Source organism: Pangasianodon hypophthalmus, chromosome 26 (assembly GCF_027358585.1).
Source record: "Pangasianodon hypophthalmus isolate fPanHyp1 chromosome 26, fPanHyp1.pri, whole genome shotgun sequence".
Classification (NCBI taxonomy): Eukaryota; Metazoa; Chordata; class Actinopteri; order Siluriformes; family Pangasiidae; genus Pangasianodon; species Pangasianodon hypophthalmus.
The window spans coordinates 8921680-8944399 of record NC_069735.1 but is presented as its reverse complement, the minus strand read 5'-3'; the positions used below and the strand labels follow the sequence as shown (position 1 = coordinate 8944399).

Genomic DNA, 22720 nt, shown 5'->3' with positions numbered 1-22720 from the left:
TTAAAAATAGTCTGAGGCCACCAAGATCTTGTTGTATAGCAAATAACCATAATTAAATCTAATAAATATCAAAGTGTAAGTACAAACTGTATGATATATACACCTATTTCTTTTGTAAGATATATTGCAAGGATTGGGAAAAGGAAAGGAGGATTATGGAGTGGAAAATGTGCATATCAGAAATATGTGTGAACCATGGTGACCTTGTTTCCAACACAAAGGCTGAGAAAAAGAAAAAATGTGTCTGCCTTTTGCCTGAATTTTTTTGAACTGGGTTCAGGTCTTTTGTGAGGTTTTTGAGATTTAATTGGGAATTTTTCCTGAAACCTGGCAACCCCGGTTACTGATATTACCTCTTCTGTGTGCACCTCAGTGAACACAGTTGAACAAATGTCGAAAAGTTGAACAAACACATCTAAAACAGCTCAAAACAAGCTGCTAGACTACTGTATATGCCGAAGGACTGTTTGTTGTTGACGCTCACCTGCCTATTACAGGGTTACTTTAAAAATTGTAGGTCACTATGTAAATTTAAACAAATTTGTGATATTGACCATGTTTGACCATATGACCTTTGTACAAAAGGTTGGATTTTCCATGAGTCTTATCCCTTCCATTGAAGCATGTGTTCAGACGACACTCTGATGGATTTGATCTGACATGGATCATCAGGTTTTACACAAACCTTTGGAGTCCATGCCAGGTCGAGTGTGCACTGTCATTAAAGCAAAAAGGGGACATACTAAATACTAAGAAATTCTGAAATTCGTGTAAATATTTCTAAGATTCTAATTTTTCACTCAAATTATTGCTTATAACTTCATTTGTAATGAAACCCTTTGTGTTAAATTGAAAAAGAATGCCAAACAGAAGCATTTTCACTAGTGCTCTCAGACTTTCAGACTCCACTGTAGTTGTAATAAAGTCATGAAGCAGTGAACCTACATAATTAGCACCCTGTTGGTGGAAACATATGGTTCCACTGAAGCATCATTAGGGAGCATGTCATCTTTCCAGACTCTCACCTGTCGTCCTGCTCAAGTTGATTATAGTGATACTCCCAAGTTTACTGTAAACATGTACTGGGAGGATACATGGTGCTAGTATGATTATCTAGGGGTTTGGGTGTTTTTGCTTAGAGTTTTGCAAAAATATTCACACTGGGCTCCAGCTACATTATTTTTTTTTTTCAATAGGTCAGGATTTAGCATCTCTGCTCACTCCTATGCCCCTCTCAAAACTATATACACATTTATTTTTCAAATATTTATATAGAAAATATCTATAAAAAGATTTGATTTCAGCCATGCTGTATATATGAATCCAAAATAATGAACACACTGAAAATGCATTACTCACTCCCTCACTCTCAGTAATCACTTTATCTTGGTCAGGGTCACGGTGCGGAACGCTGGGTGTGAGGTGTGAATACACCCTGGATGTGACTCAAAATGGATCAAATATCACACACACACACTGTTTCATACAGCATTGATTGAGTTGTCACAGTGTCCATGCTGGTGTTATTGATGTATGCATCAACATAAGAAGAGTACATAGAAATCTGGTCAAATAATATCCTGATGTATTTGTATATTTAGTTTTTATAAGTGAAAAAAACATCTATCAAACTTTGAAAGTGGAAGACTGAATGAATGAATGAAAGTAGCTTAAAAAATAAAGTCAAAAAACATATTACTTCCAAGACAGTGTGGGGAATCACCTACATAAATCAAAAGCTGATAACACGGTCATCTAATAAAAGCTGAATTTCATTTAAGACAGTTTCTGAGAGAGAGAGAGAGCTCCTACTCTTTCTCATTCTCTACCACCACCTTGAGTTCAATCTCTATACCTTCTCCTTCTTCTCACTTTATTTCTTCAAATCTTCTCCACTGTGTAGCAGTTTACAACTTTCTTTACTGTTTCTACTCCACTTATAGATCCACTCAGATTAAAGGCCATGTCTAAGAAGAAGAAGAAGCCTTTATTTGTCACATTTACATTACAGAACGGTGAAATTCTTTACTTTCTTTAGTGAAATTCTTGTTAGGAAGCTGGAGTCAGAGCACATGGTCAGCCATGATACAGCCTAGTCTAAGTATCAGTCTAAGAAGTGTGTTAACTTTTGAATAATTGACCAGATAAATGAGAAATGGTGTATAAATGTGGTGAATAAAAGTGTGTTCAACATTACAACCATGTGCTTTATTGTCATTTTGCTTTCTAATTATATTCTGTTGATTAAAACTTTATTAAACCTTATTTAAAGGTCACTGTGAATATCTTTGTGTAGACTATTTTCTATAGGTGGGGGTTTTACTTGTATTTTTTTTTTTCTTACAGATACTTACACTGCTCTTACACTGCCATCTTCTGGTAGGTTGAGTTAGTGCTTCTCATTTGACACTGTTACAGGTACAAGCAGCAGTATTCAGGTGCACCTCTGTGACAGAGTTATTAGTTTTGGCCATTAGGTGGAGTTTTGCACAAAGTTAAAGAGATGACTGTATCATGAGTTAGGAATAAAACCTTGATTTGGCATGAAAAAAGGAAAATAATCAAGATGATGTGGTGTGATTCATCATACATCATACTTTGTAGCCACAAGTTAGTTTCTGTTATCACAAGTCATCTGTCCTGAAGACATTGCCTTGTCAAACTTACAGCTTTACCTCTGACTGTAACAAAGCACTGAATCTGGAGACTCCTTCCAAAAAGCCTAAATAAACTTCTCCTAGCCAAAACTTCATCATATCAAAAAATTACACATTTTTTAAATCTGTTTATGTGTAGCATCTACCATGCAATTCCCTGTCACAGCTGCTGAAATAGAAAATGAATCAACACCATCTGACTCAAAAATTCTCAATCAAAAATTCAACAGAGCTGTGGTACAAAGTTCAGTAAAATAGTTTTGTGCCTATAATTTTTTAGAACCAGTTTCTTAATCTGTACAATCTGTACAATCATGCATAGCACAGAATAGATCTTTAACACTTGTGTTCTCATGCTGATTCTCATATTCAAATATTGTTCAATTCAAATGAATAATGTGTCTGTTTGCAATAAGATGATTCTAGGCTATACATGGCATATAAAGTGTGATATCCATTTACTGCTGCTGTAAATCTTTGTGTTTAACTTATTTATTAATAATCTTTAATAAATAAGTGGATAGTACATAAATGTAGACAAATAACTGTAGTAATTAAGTAGTACCTGTACATGAGAAAAAGATACGCCATGTTGAAGTTTTAAAAAATATTGCGGTGTCCATACTTTTGTGTCTGTAAAAATGTCATTTGTATATCACAAGGGCAGACTTTTCTAAAAAATTATTGACATCAGTATTGGGAAGGCTTCATTAAACATTTCCACTCCTTATTCAGAATGTCAGCTGTTGTATCGTTGTATTGATGAATATACGAGTATTTCAAGCTTTAAAAGTATGAATGATGAATCCAATTTGATATTTTAAGGCACCCAGCTATTAAGTGAAGTGAAGTGAAGTGAAGTGACTTGTGGCCAAGTATGGTAACCCATACTAGGAATTTGTGCTCTGCATTTAACCCATCCAAGTGCACACACACAGTAGTGAACACACACATACACACATACACCGTGAACACACACCAATATTAGTGGATTTAACTGTACAGACAGATGCTAGGCTTTTTGTTAGATTGATATGCATGATATAGTCTATAGTTACATATACAGATGTGTGACAATTTAAAGGGAAGAAAAATAAAAATGTCTTATTAAGGTGTTCGGCTACAAGAAGAGCTTCAGTGCATCTTGGCACAAATTCTACAGGTCTCTGAAACTGTACTGGATGGATGAACACCCATTCTTTCACAACATAACCCCTCAGTTGGTGTCTTGATGATGGACGAAGAGCGCTGTTTGATAGGTTGTCTGATAGTGTCCCATAGGTGTTCAACTGGGTTAAGATTTGGTGACGGTGAAGGCCATTGCATATGAATTATATCATTTCAAACTCATCAAACTATTCAGTAAGTCCTCATGCAGTGTGGATGGGGCCACTTCCATCAGGATAGAAATGTTTCATTTTAGGAAAGACCCTTGTATTGATTTGCAGTGACACTTCTGTCTAAGGGGACAAGTGGACGCAAACTATGCAAGCAAAATAAATCAGTATTACAGCCAAGCAAAGTTTTTCCATTCTTCAACTGTCCTTTCCATCAGCCTGTGCCCAGTGTAGCCTCAGATTCCTGTTCTTCTCTGACAGGAGTGGAACCCGATGTGCTCATACAGAACAGTATGAAATCTGTACATATTTTATTTGTAATATTAACCTGCTTAAATAAGTATGGATGTTTGACTGAGAATGGAATTAAATGGACTGTACATTTTCCCATCATTATTGTTTGCCATCAAGTACAATGAACAAAAAGTACTGAATGGCCAGAGAGAGAGAGAGAGAGAGAGAAAGAGTGAGTGAGAGAGAGAGAGAGAGAGAGAGAGAGAGATGTATACATTTTATAAATCAAATAATGACGTGTGAAACATATAATGATGTGTGTTACATTTCCCCCAACTTAACCCTGCTTTTAGAGTTCCATGGCAAGGTCAGGTCAAGAGAAAAACTATCCAGTAGATGACTTTAAAACATATTTTTATTAATTTGAAGTAAATAAAATTAGCAATGACATTGCTTCTTGCAGTCTATTGTCTTCAAGATTATGCTCTATTCCCTTTTTTTTACACCTAGCTAAATTCCTGAGAGTGTGAGTGATTTCGTTGAACTAATTTCGCAAATTAATACCAATTTCCAAACCTGTAAATTTGTATTGTTACTGATATGCTTACCAAGCTTACGTGCAACCTGAAACTAGCTTATTCAAAATTGTTTGCATTTCTTTACATTATTCTGAGGGGTAAATGCCCAAAAGAAGAGTACAGCAAGCATATTTCACCAATCTCCCCCATTCTACTTTACTCATAACACTCCTCCATAACCCCTATTGTGCTATCCGTCCCGTTCCGTCGCTCCACAACCCACAAAAGCACAGGATTGCCACTCAGAGCTTTTATTGTGAAGACAAAGGCCTCCCCTTGTCTGAGAAACCCATATCCTAATTGATTCTCATTTTCATTAGTCACCGCGAGAGGCTTTTGTCCTGTGGGACTGGGCCCGAGCCAGAGGAGGGAAGCTCTCTGTCGCTCTCAGTGTGCCTGACCCGGAGAGCTCTCCTCAAAGCGCCAGAGAGCCAGGCTTGCCTTTTGAAGTGTGTCCCCTGCTAACTAAAGGTCAAAATAATAAATGTAAGCCCAATTGAAGCCTGGCGAAGGAGGGGGTCGGACACAAAACAGGGAGTTTAGGGGAGGACGAGTGCACGAGAGGAGACGTGTTGAATTCATTGAGTTGGACATATCCAAAGACAGCGCAGCACGATTCCACAAGAGAAAGAATGGAAGGTTCATGCACTCAGACAGGGTTGGCTCCAACAGTCTGTGGGTTTTGCTGAGAAATATTCCTCTCTCTCTCTCTCTCTCTCTCTCTGCCTCTGTTTGTTTCTCACCCACTTTCTCATCCTTTTTCACACTGTATCTATTTCTCTCTCTCAGTCTGTCACTGTCTTGCTCTTTTTCTCATCCTCTTGATCACATTGTACCTGCGTGCCAACTCACCTTACCAACATACATCTTCTCGAACGTTTATATATCTTTTTAAAGCTGCGTACTTCCCTTGTACATTATCCACTTTGGCTTTGGATAACAGAGTCACATTCATTTTCAAGGATTTCACCCATTTGTTAATCCTACCTTGCTCGGAGCATCGATTTGAGCAAGAATATAAGGCATATCAATTGCTTGTAAAATATAAGACCCATTCAGCTGCCTTGAAATTTCAGATCATAAGATTAAAGCTCAAGGAAAACACTTGAACTGAAGCTGCACATATCTCAGCCTATTTAAGATGCTACTTCACATTCTTGTCATTTTACCAGTAGTGCAGCTGCTATAATCCAAAATATAAAAAAGATGAATAGCCCATTTCAGGGTCTACTTTCAAAGATATCTTGTAACATATTTTGAGGAAGACATTACAACCAAGTCATTTAAAAATTATAGATTACGTCAAATTAAATCCAGTCTTCAGAAGATGAAACCATCTCTTGTTTGGTAACATTTCTTCTTTTAGAGATACACATATTATAAACCTATTCAGTGCCAGCTTTTAGGTAAATAAGGCTTCATTCCCAGTAATACTTCATATTTCTGATTTTTTTTTTTAAAAGCCAACAACCATTGAACAACCATCACGTGTGAACATGTAACGTCTACTGATTTCATTGATTTTACTCTGAAGCTTGACAGCTGTTTAGCTACAGTTAAGAACCATGAAGCAGCCTTAGATGCTAGTTTATCATTTGATTCCCATGTAACTAACATCTTTAAAGTTGTTTATTGGCATCTGAGAAACATAACCATAATAAGAAATACACTAGCCCCTGATAACATTAAGAAACTAGTGCATGCTTTCATAACTTCTAGATTACCTCTAGATAACTTCTGGACTAGAGCACTACATCTTTTCAAGATTGCTTCTTTAAGGAATCTTCAGCTTGTCAGAACGCAGTAGCGCACAACTCTACCAGAAAAAGAAAGACAGAGCAACCTGAAGGGAACTTGGGTTATTATTATTATTATTATTATTACCCCTGTCTTTTTCAAGCTACACTAGCTGCATTCCACACTGACTACAAAGTCCTCCTCATGACATTTAAAGCTCTGAAGGGTTTACCTCCAGCATATCTCACTAAAGTCCTGAAACAGTATAACCCATACTGAGTCCTTTGCTCATCTGAGAGAGGTATACTGTTTGTCTCGAGAATTAGTCGCTGCTCAGCTGGTGGAAGATATTTTTTCTGTAATAATGTTCAAGAGGGCATTAGGAATTAACTTAATAAGTGATCCAGATTAAAAACATACTTTTTTTTAAAATTTGACCTATTATTGTTAAATAGTCTATTATTATTATTATTATTATTATTATTATTATTATTATTATTAAAACAGGCACCTAACTTTAAAAATGATACAGCATACATATTAATCCTGGATGGGATTAATATGTTTTTTTTTCTTTTAAGAATTTCATAAATACTATCATGCTATAAGTGGTGGGGCATATTGCTTATAATTTCTCTCTACTTCACTTACATATTTTTTTCTTTGTATACATTTTGATTCCAGTCTTCTGTAATGTCTTTGAAGAAATGACTTTCTTTTATGAGTTTCTGTGCTTTTGTTATGTCCAGTTATATTATACCCAATGATGTTGTCCAGCTGTGGTTTTTCAATGATTTTATTTATTTTATGTTTAACAAGGTAGTGCGTCTTAATGCAGCAAGAAATCTATGTAAGAAAATCTCCTGGCCTTTTTTAATACATCACCTAATCTGAGCTCCTTTTTATTATATAATGAAAACCAACAAGAAGATGGCATTCAATTTATAATCAACTCATTCATTATAACAGGGGCTTAGATACAACATAAAATTACCCAGAAGAAACCTGACAAAGATTGAAAAGATAGATAGTTACCTTATAAACACAAATACAGCCATAACAATTAGTACAAACTTATCACAGGGGTATTATTATTATTATTATTATTATTATTATTATTATTATTATTATAAATTATATTTATCAGTTAATATAAAAAACAGCTTTTTTATTGTTAATTTTTGGCAGGGATTTTAGGTATTGTACCAGATAGCTCTTAAAGACTATAAACAGTGTGTGTGTGTGTGTGTGTGTGTGTGTGTGTGGGCTGGGGGGGATTGGGGGGGCATTTGTGGATAAAATGCTTAGCTAATAAGATAATGTTATTGATCAAAAAAAACTTATATGGCCTACTTCTTCATAGCTCCCATCTGAGCTCCTTTTTAATAAACGCCTTAAAACACTCCTTTAAAAAATGTGTGAAATGCAAATAACAGCACTGACTTGCAAATCAGATGTCGCTGCGTGGCTGACATCATACACGAGCGACAGCTCGCTGCAGGAACGCGTGCTGAGCCGGGAGGCGTGACGCACTGCGCATGCGCAATACAAATCGACGACGCAGGCGACGCAGCCTCCGCTGAATCCGGCATTGCCACGGTAACCGTGCAGCTCCGCTCAGCCGCACTGAGCCTTTTTTTTTCCTTTTCCTCAGAAATCTTCCCCAAAGAGCAGCCACAGCGTTACCGTCCCAGAAAATCGGTGAGTTTATCTGATATATCGCCCATGTAGCCTGATGTAGTTTGGGTATGAACGTTAATTGCGTGATGTCAGTGGTTGCTAAGGTAACTGCTACCTTTCATTTAGAATGATTGTTTAATGGAGGACGTGGCGTTTTCTATATATTTTTTAAACAAATATGGCCATTCTCGCTTCCTGTCTTTAAAGTTAAAGCTACAAATAATTTAGACATGAAATATGAGACATTTTTGAGCAATACAGCAGCATATGAATACATTTTCAGTGTCCTTTGTAACCGGTTCATATTTCTAGGATTCAGGCTCTGAGACTGTACTAAATCTAGCGTACTAAACAGTATGGCTAAATAATATGGCTAAGCGGTATGGATAAACAGTATGGATAAGCAGTGTGGATAAACAGTATGGATAAGCAATGTGGTTAAACAGTATGGATAAGCAGTATGGATAAACAGTATGGATAAGCAGTATGGATAAGCAGTATGGTTAGACAGTATGGTTGAACAGTATGGTTGAACAGTATGGTTAAACAGTATGGATAAGCAGTATGGATAAGCAGTATGGTTAAACAGTATGGTTGAACAGTATGGATAAGCAGTATGGATAAGCAGTATGGTTGAACAGTATGGATAAGCAGTATGGATAAGCAGTATGGATAAGCAGTATGGTTAAACAGCTCGCACTCATTATATTGTATAGCTACAATAGGCGGCGTACTATTTTGCATACTGTTTAGTAGGCTAGTAATTATGCGGCTTAGACGTACACTATCGCTAAGCTCCACTGTTTATTGATTTTTAAAAGCTAATACTGCTTACTTTACAGAAAATTACGACGTACAAACACTACACAAGATATAAAGACAGCTATTGCGTACTATCTTTACATATTCTTGTGTAGGAAACGAGTTAGAGCTGAAAAATAAGAGCAGGCCTATTGAATATATACCTACAGGGTTTAATGAGGACTTACAAGGTTATACTGAAAGCCTGAAGCCTGTCAGTGTTCATTTAGATGTAAACATACCAGTGGTGATTTATCCTGGGGTTTGACACTGTGTAGTCAAGCCTGACTGGTTTGTTGGGGGTTGGTTTATCTATCTATCTATCTATCTATCTATCTATCTATCTATCTATTTTTGCTTTGTGTGTACATTTTGAGGTTCCTTTATAAAAACCTGGATCTCCAAATTCTCCTTAAATATGCAATCTTCCTTTCAAAATGCCTGAAAAGTCAAATATACAGACACCACAATCTCTAATCAGAGGTTTTAGAGAGACGTTAGATATAAGCGGATGTGGGTGGGCATTAGGGGGGCATTAGGGGGGCACAGGAGGGCAATGGCCACCCTTATGTATGTAATGAGCCAATTCATAAGTACTAGAAACAGAATTTGATTGTGCAACATCTAAACGCATTCATCTAAATCACAGTTGGAGGATTAGTAGAATAACAACAGCTATTACAAAACCGCCTGAGGATTGCTGAAATTCATTGCTGAAATTCAGCTTTCTGCAGGAGTCTAGAATACGTAATGTGTGTTAAGGCTGCACGATATCGAAGAAAAATGCGATATGCGGTACGATAATGCTATAAGTGTGAAAAAATCAATTTAAAATATATTTCTTTATATATTTGTATATTTAAAACCTGAACATGACACAATCAGCATACATGTTCTTTTCAGGAAAAGAAACCATTCTCTGCTATCTGCGTCACCCTAAAACTTAGATTTTTCATAACTTTTTTTTTAAAAATCATTCAGTTATCGCAGACCCTTGCAATATGCACACTTGCAATATTTCGATAATTTCGATATACTGTGCAGCCCTAATGCATGGTATTTTTTTTATCATTTTTACTGCGTATAAACATTGCATATTGTTATTTTTGTGATTTTTCATTTAGAGCATATTCAATATCCTGCTTATGTTCTGCTGTGTAGAAAGCCTTCCATATAATGTCGAGTAGTTTAAGGGAATGTCTGTAACTGTTAATATGTTTTTCAGGTATTATATATAAGTAAGCAATGATGTGTAACGTTCTAATAAGTGGGGTTAGATTAATATTTGTGTATTTTGTAAGACATTGATTCAGCTAACTGCATTACATTGCATGGTTTATCCTCTTGATGTTTATCTGAAGGTGTACAGGTGTATTATACCATCTTTTTTGTTATTAATGTAAATCGATGTAGTTGGCACCACTGTTGTACATGTATTCCCTGTAGCAGAAAAAGGGTTAAAAAAAAAATCAGCTCTATTGATATGCATGTGTTATATAAACAAACTCCAGGGTGTAAATTCAGTAATAAATGTAAGACTCCTACATTTTATTACAGAACGTTTGCAGACAAGCAAACATTCGGATCGATGTCTTTCATATCTTTGGAGCTGTAAAAGATGGAACCTCTAGATATTTAAAGCACATTCAGAGTGTGTAGTGTTGAGTGTAGACAGTGAGCGTGTAAAAAAAAAAAAATCCCAAATATCTAGGAAGCTGTTCCAGATGTTTTAGTCCTTTTCCATAAGCTCACAGTGAACGAGAGAAAAAGAAAGGAAATAGGAGTCGGCTGTGAGATACGTGTTGTCCTCCTCTCTCCTACAGATAACGTATTTGTGTTTGTTTCATCCTTTGAGTGGGAGCGTGTGTGTGTGTGTGTGTGTGTGTGTGTGTGTGTGAACGTGTGTTCACACTGACTCATAATGACATGGCTTGAGATTCAGGGAAATGGAGAAAAACAACATGTGCATCAAATGTCCTTTCTCAGAACTGCAGTATATATAATCAGTTGTATATATGATACGTTACAATATACAGCATGCACAATATGGTGGAATCCTGCAAAATACCAACGTTACATCCGAATTTCATTAATGAGGATTGAGGAATACGGTAATTTACATTAGCTGCCTGGTAAACAGCCAATATTTTTTGTGCTGTTTTGGTTTACGGATCTGCCTTCATATTGCCAAGAGCTGTTTATCAGACTGACGGGCAGCATATGTACCCTGCTAACTAGTGTTAAATTAGCCTTAGCTCACTCTTTAATAAAATAATTAACCCTCTAAATACCGCTGCTGACATGAGCAGTAAACATGTGTTTACACGTCTCCTTTTAGACAGCAAACAATATGATGATTTATTAATATTTATTAACAAAATCATGAATTGTGATAACAGTGTAATATTTGAACATAATGTAGCCTTATATGTTGAGTAGTCGGATCAGAGTCACACTATGGCAGAAAATTCAGGACTTTATGCTAAATATTATAGACTATAATAAATTAACGAATATATCTTAATAAAACAAATTAATAAAACATTTAAAATAAATAAAATATTTTTAAAATCACATTTTTTTTGTTTTGTTCATTATTCATTCACTTTTTGTCTATTTCTAAATGTATTTATTTCAGTTTTTATTTCTTTAATTTGTTTGTTTGTTTTACTTGGGTTTTATTTTTTGTTTGTTCATTCCCTATTTTCATTTGTTAGTTTGTTTATTTTTTGATTGTTTTATTTGGTTTTATTTTTTGTTTATTCATTCATTCCTTATTTTCATTTGTTTATTTTTTGTTTGTTTTACATGGTTTTATTTTTTTGTTTATTCATTCATTCTTTATTTTCATTTATTTGTTTGTTTATTTTTTGTTTTCTTTGGTTGGGCTATGGTTTGTGTTTATTCATTCATTCCTTATTTTCATCTGTTTATTTTTTGTTTGTTTTACTTGGTTTTATTTTTGTTTATTCCTTCCTTATTTTCATTTGTTTGTTTGTTTATTTTTTTATTGTTTTATTTGGGTTTATTTTTTGTTTATTAATTCATTCTTTATTTTCTTTTATTTGTTTGTTTATTTTTTGTTTGCTTTGGTTGGGTTATAGTTTTTGTTTATTCATTCATTCCTTTTTATTTATTTATTTGTTTATTCATTCATGTATTTGTGGATATGCTCGTGAGGGGTCGGTTTTCACCTTGGTGAGATGAGAAGGTGATCATAAACCGGTAGTTTTCACCCAGTGGGTTGCAGCTCCCACGTGGGCCACGTTGGGACCGGAATTAAATATCATTAAAGACTATAATCAGTAAATCGTTTTTTTGCCAAACAGCTAAATCAGTTTTTGAGTCAGTGAAGAAAAATATTGTCTGCTTTAAGCTACAAGCTTTGTGAAGTGTTGAGTGATTTTCACAAACGTCTTTGTGTCTGTTTTGTGTGGAGCTAATTACGGAGCTGCGCCGTCTTTGTGAAGCCACACTGTGGGTTGTGTACATTTTCTCTGATTACCATCGTTGGTCATTCTGTTACAACTCCAGCTGCATTTTTTTATGATGAGAGCCGAGTTTCCCAAAAGCATCCCAGCACACAACGATCGCAGCTATACGCTGGAGCAAGCATCACACTCTCTCTACTAGTTAATCTTAACATTGCAACGCTTTTGGGTTATTAATTGTATTATTTTCCAAGCTTTTTTTCGCGCCTTTGGAATGTCTGCGTAATAAAACTGCATGTGCCTGTGTGTGTTTGTCAGAAATGGTGAAACTGGGCAGCACTCTCGGCGAGAAGGTGGAGAGGGAGCCATCTCTGGAGGATGGCTTTGATAACATCCCTCTGATCACACCACTGGAGGTTAACCAGCTCCAGAAACCATTTCCAGATAAGGTAAGCAATCGCGCATGACAGCCAGCACCTCTAAGTCTCCGCATTACCACGGCAACTCCCTTCCTCCTCGGTGTATTCTGCACATGACTCCAGACAGAGCTTAAGACGAGGAGCGCAGCACAAGCGAGCGTGGCTGTATTCAAGTATTAAAGGACGTCAAGGGACTGTCAGTGGCATAGCTGTGACATTGTCATACATTATGCTCGCGAATGCATTTTGATGCACTCTCTTGCTAAATGTCTCCTGAGGACTGAATGTGATTTTACACTCACACACACACACACAGATGGCGTGAGCAGCACTCGCTCTGCTCAGAGAGAATCAGAGCAGAGTGTTTGTGTTTCATAGGCAAGTGACTCATTTCTCAGTGACAGTGAAGGCCAAAATTACATAGCATTACGAGATCTGTGTGTTTGTCATTGCTTGTAGCTGTGTGTGCGTATGTGTGTGTGAGTGTGTGACAAGAAAAGAGAGAGATCGCTTTCTGAATTCAACAACCTAAGATGTTCTGCCAACCCACTGGTTTCAGTTGTTACTCTTTGGCCTAGAACTCACATTCATGGAAAACTGTCGGGAAGTGACGCTGATCCGTATTTTTAATCAGCTTTGTTGTTTATTCCTGCACTGAATTGTGGGTCCACAATCACAGTAGTACCGGTTCCTGCAATGTCCTGACGAAGATGTTGTACAAATCTAAGCTAAGCTTTGGGATAGACATGAGTGTGTGTGTGGGCATGGTTTTTATATCTTGGTGGGGACCAAATGTCCCCGCAAGAATAGGAATATCTGACAGTTTTGACCTTGCTGGGACGAACCAAAGCTTTTTTTGTACAAAAACAGCAGCCTTCATTTAAAAAGGAACAATTAAAAGAACCAAAAGGCTTCCTTTTGGTCACTGTGGTAAAGAATAAGGTTAGATTGAGGTGTAGGTATAGCACTAATCATGTCAAAGATGCTTGCAAGGACATTAAGACAGACAGTGTTTGTTTGCGTGTGTAAGAAAGATAAAGAGTGCAAGATGTCACCGCATGGAATCTGCATTTGGATGTTGAATAATTCAATCACAGTCTCCCAGCTGCATAAAATTTCAAAGAATCTGATGATAAATAATGGACGGAAGATGAACTATGTTCTGTATTTCCTGATCATTTCGCTACTGATGCCCACATTTGTAAAAATTCTCAATTTTGAAAAAAATGCACCATTTTAAGAGCTTTTCCACATGGCAGTCTACGTGCTGAAGCATTCGTCTTCTTCTTCTCATCATTTCTATAGGTCATCGTCAAAACAACCACCGAGTATCAGCTGCAGAAGAAGCAAAAGAAGAAACTGTACATGCCAAGCATTAAGAAGTTGAACATAAACCTTTATGACGAGGTGTCAGAGAAGGTCAAGGTAAGCTGCTCTGTGCTGTTGCTGTGCTTTAAGTTAAAAAAATACCTGATTATTGTTTTATTATTGTTGATTATTAAGACTGGTCTGATGTATAGTAGTGTAACCTTGGTATATCTGAAACAGTTATACTGTAGAGACTAATTTCACGCAATTATCAACTTATCACTGTTAAATTATTCCCTTAGGTTTATGTTTGCCTGTGATATTTTACTGGCTTATCAAACAAGGGCCTGAACTGTTTCTAAAGAACCATATAGTTCATTCCTATGTCTGTGGTTTCATACGACCACTAACCACATAGCCATGTCTCTTACAGTCTGTGAAGGACCGTTTCACCTCCATAATGCTAGTTTTCTCTCTTACTCTGTACATTATTTGTTGGTTTGCTATTATAGTGAGCGAGTTGTTTTTGTGTTCACATAGGTCTTTTTCATGTTCATTCATTTGAATGTTTTCTGCAAAGCACTTTGTTAGCAGAAATTCAGGATGCACTAGACTGAAAAAAAAAAAAAAAACACATACTAGTTAGCTTTTTGTCCTGTTCCATAAACTGGTAGAATTTATTTAGTTAAAAGGCTTGAAAATGGCTTTAGTTAATGCTTAATTGAAAAAGGTAATGAAAAAACACACATTGATACTCCACAAACTTAGTGGTTAGCACTGTTGCCTTCAATTCCCACCTCCGCCCAGCGTGCACAGAGTTTGCTTGTTCTCCCCGTGCTTCGGTGGTTTCCTCCAGGTACTCCGGTTTCCTCCTCAGGCCAAAGACATGCATTGTAGGCTGATTGGCATCTCTAAATTGTCTGTAGTAAGAGAATGTGTATGTGATGGTGCCAACCCATTGCAGGGCACCCTGTCCAGGGTGTCCCCCGCCTTGTGCCCCAAGTCCCCTGGGATCGGCTCCAGGCTCCCCGCAACCCTGTGTAGGATAAGCGGTACTGAGAATTGATAAACGGATCAATAAAACTATGATACATGATCTCACTTGGTGTCTCAATCTCATAGTGGAAAAATCTGTGGGTGGAACAGGATCAGCGTTTTTTTGTTCAATTTTTGTTATTAATTCACACATCCATAGTCTTATAAAAACCTGGAGGAAAATCTGACCAAAGCAGTTAACCTGGTCAATATCACACATTTGCTTACATTTAAATAGAGACCTAGAAGTAGTGCAGAATCTTGAATAGTAAATATTCAAGATATTGAACATTTACTTCCTTTGTTTTAGAGATTTCAAAATTCTAAATCCTTCTGTTTATTTCCAGTTTTAAATAAAAAAAAAATCCCAGATTTTTAGCGTGATCTCAGACTTTTGGACCTAACTGTATATCAGTACAATATAAATATGTATATTACTTTTGAATATTTGTCTGTATTTCATGAAAATGTAAAATATGATGTAGAATCTCTCTCAGTGACACATGTCTCTAAACATGTGGATTTTTGAAATATTCCAGCAGCTTATGTAAACTGATAATGTAATACTTTCCCAGAGGTGCCAACATCTACCATTTAGCCATAGATGATTTTTGACCCCTTGCTACAGCAATAGGGACTAATACAGGGAGACACCTGAAAGTAAATAAACGTTTTTCTGCTTTCTCAGTCTGTTTGTGTCTCGTGGCGTTTACTGTCACTTTGTGCTCACTTTACGTAGGTGAAATTTGTCCTGTGCATTCACAAGTCTCGATCTCGTGAGCTAATAGAAAACAAAACAAGAGGGTTGGACTGCTGTCTCTTTGGTTAAAGAAAAAAAAAAAGAAGAGGAGATGCTTATTATTGGTTATTCCAGACTTTTCCTCGCTGTTTGCTTACTGTTACTTGGCAGACATATGAAAAAAAAAAAAAAAAAAAAAGTCTTGACATGCTGTAGCGTTTTTGTGGTGAAAATTCTGTGTCTCTGCCTGCAATGATTTCCTCTTAGCAGTGTTGAATATTGGCACCTCTGCTTTCTCAGACACTGTAAAATTATATTAGCGTTATATTCAATTCAATTCAATTCAATTTTATTTGTATAGCGCTTTTAACAATGGGCATCGTCACAAAGCAGCTTTACAGAAATAAATGGATTCACAAAAATATATTGTAAATATTTGAATTTATCACTGTGAATTTATCCCTAATGAGCAAGTATATGTACTTTAATATCATCCTCTGACAAGATGAACCAGCTAGAAAATATATTGTTGTTAAATTCTTATTTTTAAAATTGCCTTTGTGTTAGTGCCTGTAGAAAACGATTTCCCATGTTCCTGTATAAAATGGTGGAACTGCAATTACTGTCATTAAATATTTGCATAATGAGTTTGGGTATTAATCAGCTTATTTTAATACGTGTGTGTGTGTGTGTGTGTGTGTGTGTGTGTTTTTCAGCTCACAGGACTTATTCTTATCACCTTGGCTTTCCTTGCGTGTCTGCTACTGCTGGTTATGTATAAAGCTCTGTGGTACGATCAGCTTAGCTGCCCTGAGGGCTTCGTCCTCAAGGTAACTACAGTTTTGCTCTAAATTTATCACCACCTCCTTACTGTATTTTGCACAAAAACAAACAGGCCTTGAGGGAATTCTCACCACATCGTGCTCCTGCTAACAGCAGCTGCAAGCTGGAAGCAGAAATTAGTATTAGCACAGAATCTTGTTCATGCCTACTGCAGAGTTCTCAAAATAGCCTCAAAGCTAGTGTTTTTATAGTAAAAAACCTGTCATAAAAACCCTTTTATATGTTAAAACCTGTCAGTCATTACACACATTCTTTTAAGACAGTTTTACCTCAGCGGATTCAAAACAATGTCTGTGTCTGGTCTAATAATCTGACATAAGCTAATAAGCTCCTGTAACCTCTAAAGGCATGATATTAGCTTATAGTCTGTGGTTACACAGCTAGCCAAGTAGCATCAGGGCATTTTCCTTCCTTCAGCGTAGGAGTGTAAGAATGTCTTTAATTAGTCTTAGCTGTGACTAAACTGTGATTAAGGCCCACGGGAGCTTCCACCTCTGCCCCTTTGAAGTCGACGCCACAGATGCCATTAGCGAGATATGCTAACACGGTATAGTCGACTTGAAAAGAAGGAAAATTGCCTCTTGTTAAGAAGGAATGAGGTCCACCAAGGCTTGTTGACATGCAGGAGCTTTCAGTCAGAGGAGCAACACAGAATCACTGTTTCAGTTTGATTTGCTTCGGGCAGCCGTCTGTGATCGTCTATGACACAGCTATTTCATACCTTTATTAACGCTGTCAGGACCGAATGTACACGGTTGCTCACGTGAGTGTTTCTGACAACACATTAGAGCTTTATATTTAGATTTTTATATGCTTTTTGAAACAGCCAGGATCATCCTGTGTTTCTAAAGAAGCTTATTCTCAGTAAAGGCAGTATGCTATTTGGTCATGCTCACAAAAACAAACCACTTCCACTTTCACAAAATTTTACCACGAAGATTTTTAGATATGGGAAAAAATAATCAGCTCTTATATGCATAATAATTTGATGGACAAAACATCATAATCAGACTAAACCATTTTTACGACTAAAAGAAACAAGAGGCTGGGGCTATCAAGCATTTTAAAATGTACGTGTAGGGATTAGTATTCAAACGCACTTGAATATTAACAAACCTATATTTTTACTGCTACATAAAGAACAGACATTAGCAATAGCAATACACCATGAGCTCGTATAATTTTTGTTTATTTTTGTTTATTTACCCACAGGAATATTTTTCTAGCCATGATAAGTAGCTTAATTTTACATTTCCATACAAACATCTACCCTCTTTAACCTCATTAAATCTTTAAGCAGGATTATAACAGAGCATCATTGAAAACTAGAATCTGATTGGCTATAAGGTGTAAATTTCAATAATTATAATAATAATAATAATAATAATAATAATAATAATAATTACCAGATGTAAATATTAACATGCTTGTTATTTAATGTTATCAATTCTATAGTAACAGTTCATTCACAAGAAATTGCATTGTAGACGCTCCTTATAAATCTATACCCAATAAAAAAAAAAGCTTAAATCATGTGTTCTTTAAAAAAATTAGCATTGAAGTTTTCTATGCAGAGATGTTTAGATGTGAAGGAGTCTCCAGTGTCAGCGCTTTGTAATTCAGAAGTTAAGCTCTAAGTTTAAATTTAAGACAGAGCATGTTGAGGTTTGTGGTTTCTCAGTAATAAAAGCTGTATTTATTTATTTATTTATTTATTTTCATCTTATTAACTTCAAAAGAAAATGAGAGTTTTTTAGATGCAGTAACGTAAGTGGTAACGGGAAGTCACTTATTTTTAAAGTAACTATAAACGGATAAAAGTATGATGTGTCATTCTTTATTAAATACAAAATTGATCAAATTAATGCAAAAGTAATCACTGGCAAATTGCTGTGTAAGAGGAATAAAAACACTTTGGCCTTGGCTGTTATAGGAAAATAATCGGGCTACACACCACCCCGTCATTGTTGATTTTCCTGTAACAGCACACCCCGTCATGTTTTATTTATTACTAATAAAACTTATTCAGAGCCATTTTGTACATTAGGAACATGTTACAATCTTAACCATGTGAATGTGGATTTTTTTTGTTGTGAAAATTCACCAAACAAATTTTGTTCGGAGGAACAAAATTTCAGAGGAAAGTGTTAATATTATATTTCAAAGGAAGACAGTGTTGATGCTGAAAAAAAAATACACAAGCTATAGAAGTCAAAATTCAAGACGCATAAAGAGTTGGTGTATAATCACATCATGGCCGAACTAAATTGAAATTGAATCAGATGGTTAAGCCCGCAGAGATTCACAAACTTTATTAGGTTTCTGCATTAACGTGTAACTATCACTTAACATATTCCCTGACTTAACACCTTCTAAACGCAGCATAAGCACTGCACCCCGGCCGCTCTGGAGATGTACTACCCGGAGCAGGACACAGGCTCGAGGGGAAGCCTGTACACCGCCATCAGCCATCTGAACCCAGCTAAGAAGGCTCTCCCTGAGCTCTCATCTCCCTGGCTGCCTGTCATTAACGCCATGAAGGAATCCCAGAAGGCCAAGGGGGAGGCGAGCCACTCCCAGCAGTGAGGGATGGAGAGAGGGGATGGTGGAGGAGGAGCTATGACAGAGAGGTTATGTGTATGCTTGTTTGAGTGAAAGAGGAAGTACAGCATTTAGATGAAGTGTGTGCGTGTGTGTGTGTGTGTGCACGCGTGCTGGTGTTCCCTCTGTATATGTCCTAAGCATCCAGACGTCCAGACCAGATCAGATATTTGTCTTTAAAATGCAGAGAGGAGCTCCAAAGCCTACTGAAATCAGCCGATCTCTCTAAGGAATTTCCCTTACTCATACTTGACAATACAAACGCTATCAGCTCTTCAGAAACCGTCTCGATGTATTAAATCAAATGTAGATATTAGCAACTCGTTCTTTAGATTCATAACTTCATGTCCTTTGACTCATTGTGCTGTTGTGGATTCATTAGTTTTTGCCTCGGTGTTTGTGCTTTTCACCATCTCCACCTTAAGTAGCTCTCGCTCGGTTTAACGTGAAAGTAGCTTAGCTTAGCAGAACAACCCATGCATGGCGTGTAAAATGTGCTCTCAAACAGGAAAAAACAGCATTCATATGATTAAAAATAGTTTCAATCACAATCAAGTCAGAATCATACTCTATACAATTTTTCTCCTTAAGAAATTTTGCTAAAACATGTGATCTGTTAATAAATATAATAAAGCTAGCAAACCATGTTTTGCTTTATGCATAGACATACTTTATACCCATGTAGAGATTGCTGTATAATCACTGGCTGTTTACACGAAAATGAAAAATTGCTGAATGTAATGTGAAACACAAGTGAACAGGATTTTGATATGTATTTATCACTTCATGTATCGTGATTTTTTTTTTCCTTCGTTTGTTTGTGTATTTGTGCTCAAATGGACATTTCCCATAAAATTCAAGCCACCAGCAACTGTAGACATATTTCATAAAACATCCTGTTGTGCACACTCAAGAATGTGAAATTAAAACCACTAAATTAAATAAAGGTGTCCTTAAGTATGTAGTTTAAAGGACGCCGTTATGAATGTGCTAACTTATCTATCTCCGATAACCATCTTTTACTAATTTTCCCCAATTTGCCTTGATTGTAACGTGCCATCATATACATTTTTCCTTGAAATTCTTATTGTTTATTTATGTATCATTTTTGTAAGTATTCATCTGTATAGCTTTTGGGTATTTATTTGCTGGAACTACTTAATTAATTGCATTACATTTCAGTATATTAAGCTGGAAATTTATTTTGTATTTATTTTCATACTGTTTTTGGTGTATATTTTTACTGGAACAGAACAGTTAGTGTGAGATCCTTTTAAAAAGCAGCTACCGATGTTAATCCTCCACTATTAAGTCATGTGTACATGTGGCAGTCTACTGTTATTAAATGGCTTCATCTTACGGGAATAAAGATTTCAGTATTCAGCACTCTGTCCTTATTTAAGTTCGGTTGTTATGTTTCCGTTTTTAATTTCATAAATTCCAATTTACACCGATTTAATCAAACTAAAGACGAATGAAGTTTTCACAGGTGTAGAATTAAAATGATGGTTTTTTTTTTTATTTTTTTTAATATAAGCCTTTTAAATCTTAGGAGTCTGTTTCGAGAACACAGCTTTCTTTCTCACCGTTAATTAACAGATGCTTTCACATAAAAAGTAAAGCTCAATATGCATATACAGTATATGAGCTTGGGGATATGAAAAAGCGGATATACACACGCGCACAAAATGGCGCAAGCGGGCCTGGATAACGAAACAAATAAAGATGCATGTGTGAGCGAGACTGCATGTGTGTGCGTAGGTATGTGCGAGTGTGTTTGGCGTGCCTGCTGTGCGTCTGTCTGCATCTCATTTACACTCCCACATTTTTCACACCAGCACCTTGCACTCTCTGCTCTATAATGAAATCAACATTTTCATTCTCTCTCTCTCTCTCTCTCTCTCTCCCCCTTTCTCTCTTGCTCTTTCACACTTGCTTTGAGTGACAGAACCTAAAATTTCACTTTGCCCAGGGCATGGAACCAAATAAAGTGTTTAAAAGTATTTATGAGGGCATTTACTGGGCCCTAGCTTGGTCAAGGCACAGCTAACGTTGCCAGGAGATAGAGAGTGCATGCACTGGGAAATGTGTGTGTGTGTGTGTGTGTAGTGTGTAGTGTGTGGCGAGGGGACAGAAAGAGATTTAAAAGAAACTTATTAACTCTGTCACAGAGTTAGCTAGCAGTCACGCCTATTCTGAAGCCCCTGGTTTACAGCAGAAGCAACACCACAGTGTAAACTATTGGGTTAGCTTTCATTTGTTTGGACTTTTCATTTGTTCTGACTGTTCATTTGTTTAAACTGTTCATTTGTTTGGACTGTTCGGGTCTCAGATTCTGCAATATCCCTTCAGACGGAAGTGTGTTTAGAAGTCAGCAGGTCTTTGATGAATAACAGAGTGTTTTTGAGAGATGAGAGTGTGGGTATGACTCAGTGCCTTGCTCTTCATCTCATGTACACATGTGCGTTTGTGTTTTTTCTTTTATGATCCCCACAAAGAAACACTGACATTTTGAGGGCATTACCGTGTTCCCCATGAGGAACAATTTTTTTTTTTTTTACACAAACACAGCTTGTACCTGGAATATAGTGTATCCATAAAAGAATTTGTCTTCAAGGAATAAGTCAGTGTTTTTCAACCGTTCTCCACCTAAACCAGCTTTAGTCTATGTGGTTTTTTAGCACAATTTATAATTCGGATGTGTTTTCATTTACTGGGAAAAGAACAGAAAACCGGTTTACTTGAAACATGTTGGAAACAGGTTATTATTTATATATTATATTATCAGAGATGGGACTACTTTATTACATCAGTATAGCCCGAATTACATTTTACTGTATTGCTCCAGTGTTTAAAAGCTGGATAAAAATCATTTGGTAAGACTGTGATTGTTTAGTGGTTTTGAATTCACATTATTTGAGTAACACCTAACCACAGCTTTCCATTTGAAAAAAGTAGTCCCTTGACAAATTCAATGAAGCAGCCTAGAAAATATCATTCCTGATGATTTATTGTCACCCCAACAACTACCCTTAGACTGTCACTGTAATTGTTTTTAACGTAAACAGGAATTTTTGGTCTTTTGGTACAGGGGAACTGCATTAAAATATCCAAAATTTTCGAGACAGCAGTCTGAATGTGAGAGTGAGAGCAGAATAAATACAGCTAATGATAGTTGCCGTAACACTTTTGTCAAGCAATAGGTTAGTAAAAACAAAAAAAAAAGATATTGGCCGAGAAAGCGAGAGGGCTGAATGGAAAATGAAAGAAAGGAAGAAAGCGGCAGAAATATAGGATCCAGACAGAATGATTAAAATGGA

General features: G+C 36.4%; 1 protein-coding gene across 1 annotated transcript; it reads left to right on the top strand.

Moving 5' to 3' along the window:
- Window positions 1–8087: 8087 nt before the first annotated feature.
- On the top strand, window positions 8088–20783 carry caly (calcyon neuron-specific vesicular protein). The gene is made up of 5 exons (XM_034299956.2): window positions 8088–8244; window positions 12774–12904; window positions 14180–14299; window positions 16673–16786; window positions 19182–20783. Exons 2-5 carry the CDS (start codon window positions 12776–12778, stop codon window positions 19383–19385), a joined length of 567 nt encoding a protein of 188 aa, XP_034155847.1. The 5' UTR covers window positions 8088–8244; window positions 12774–12775; the 3' UTR covers window positions 19386–20783.
- The last annotated feature ends 1937 nt before the right edge of the window (window positions 20784–22720 follow it).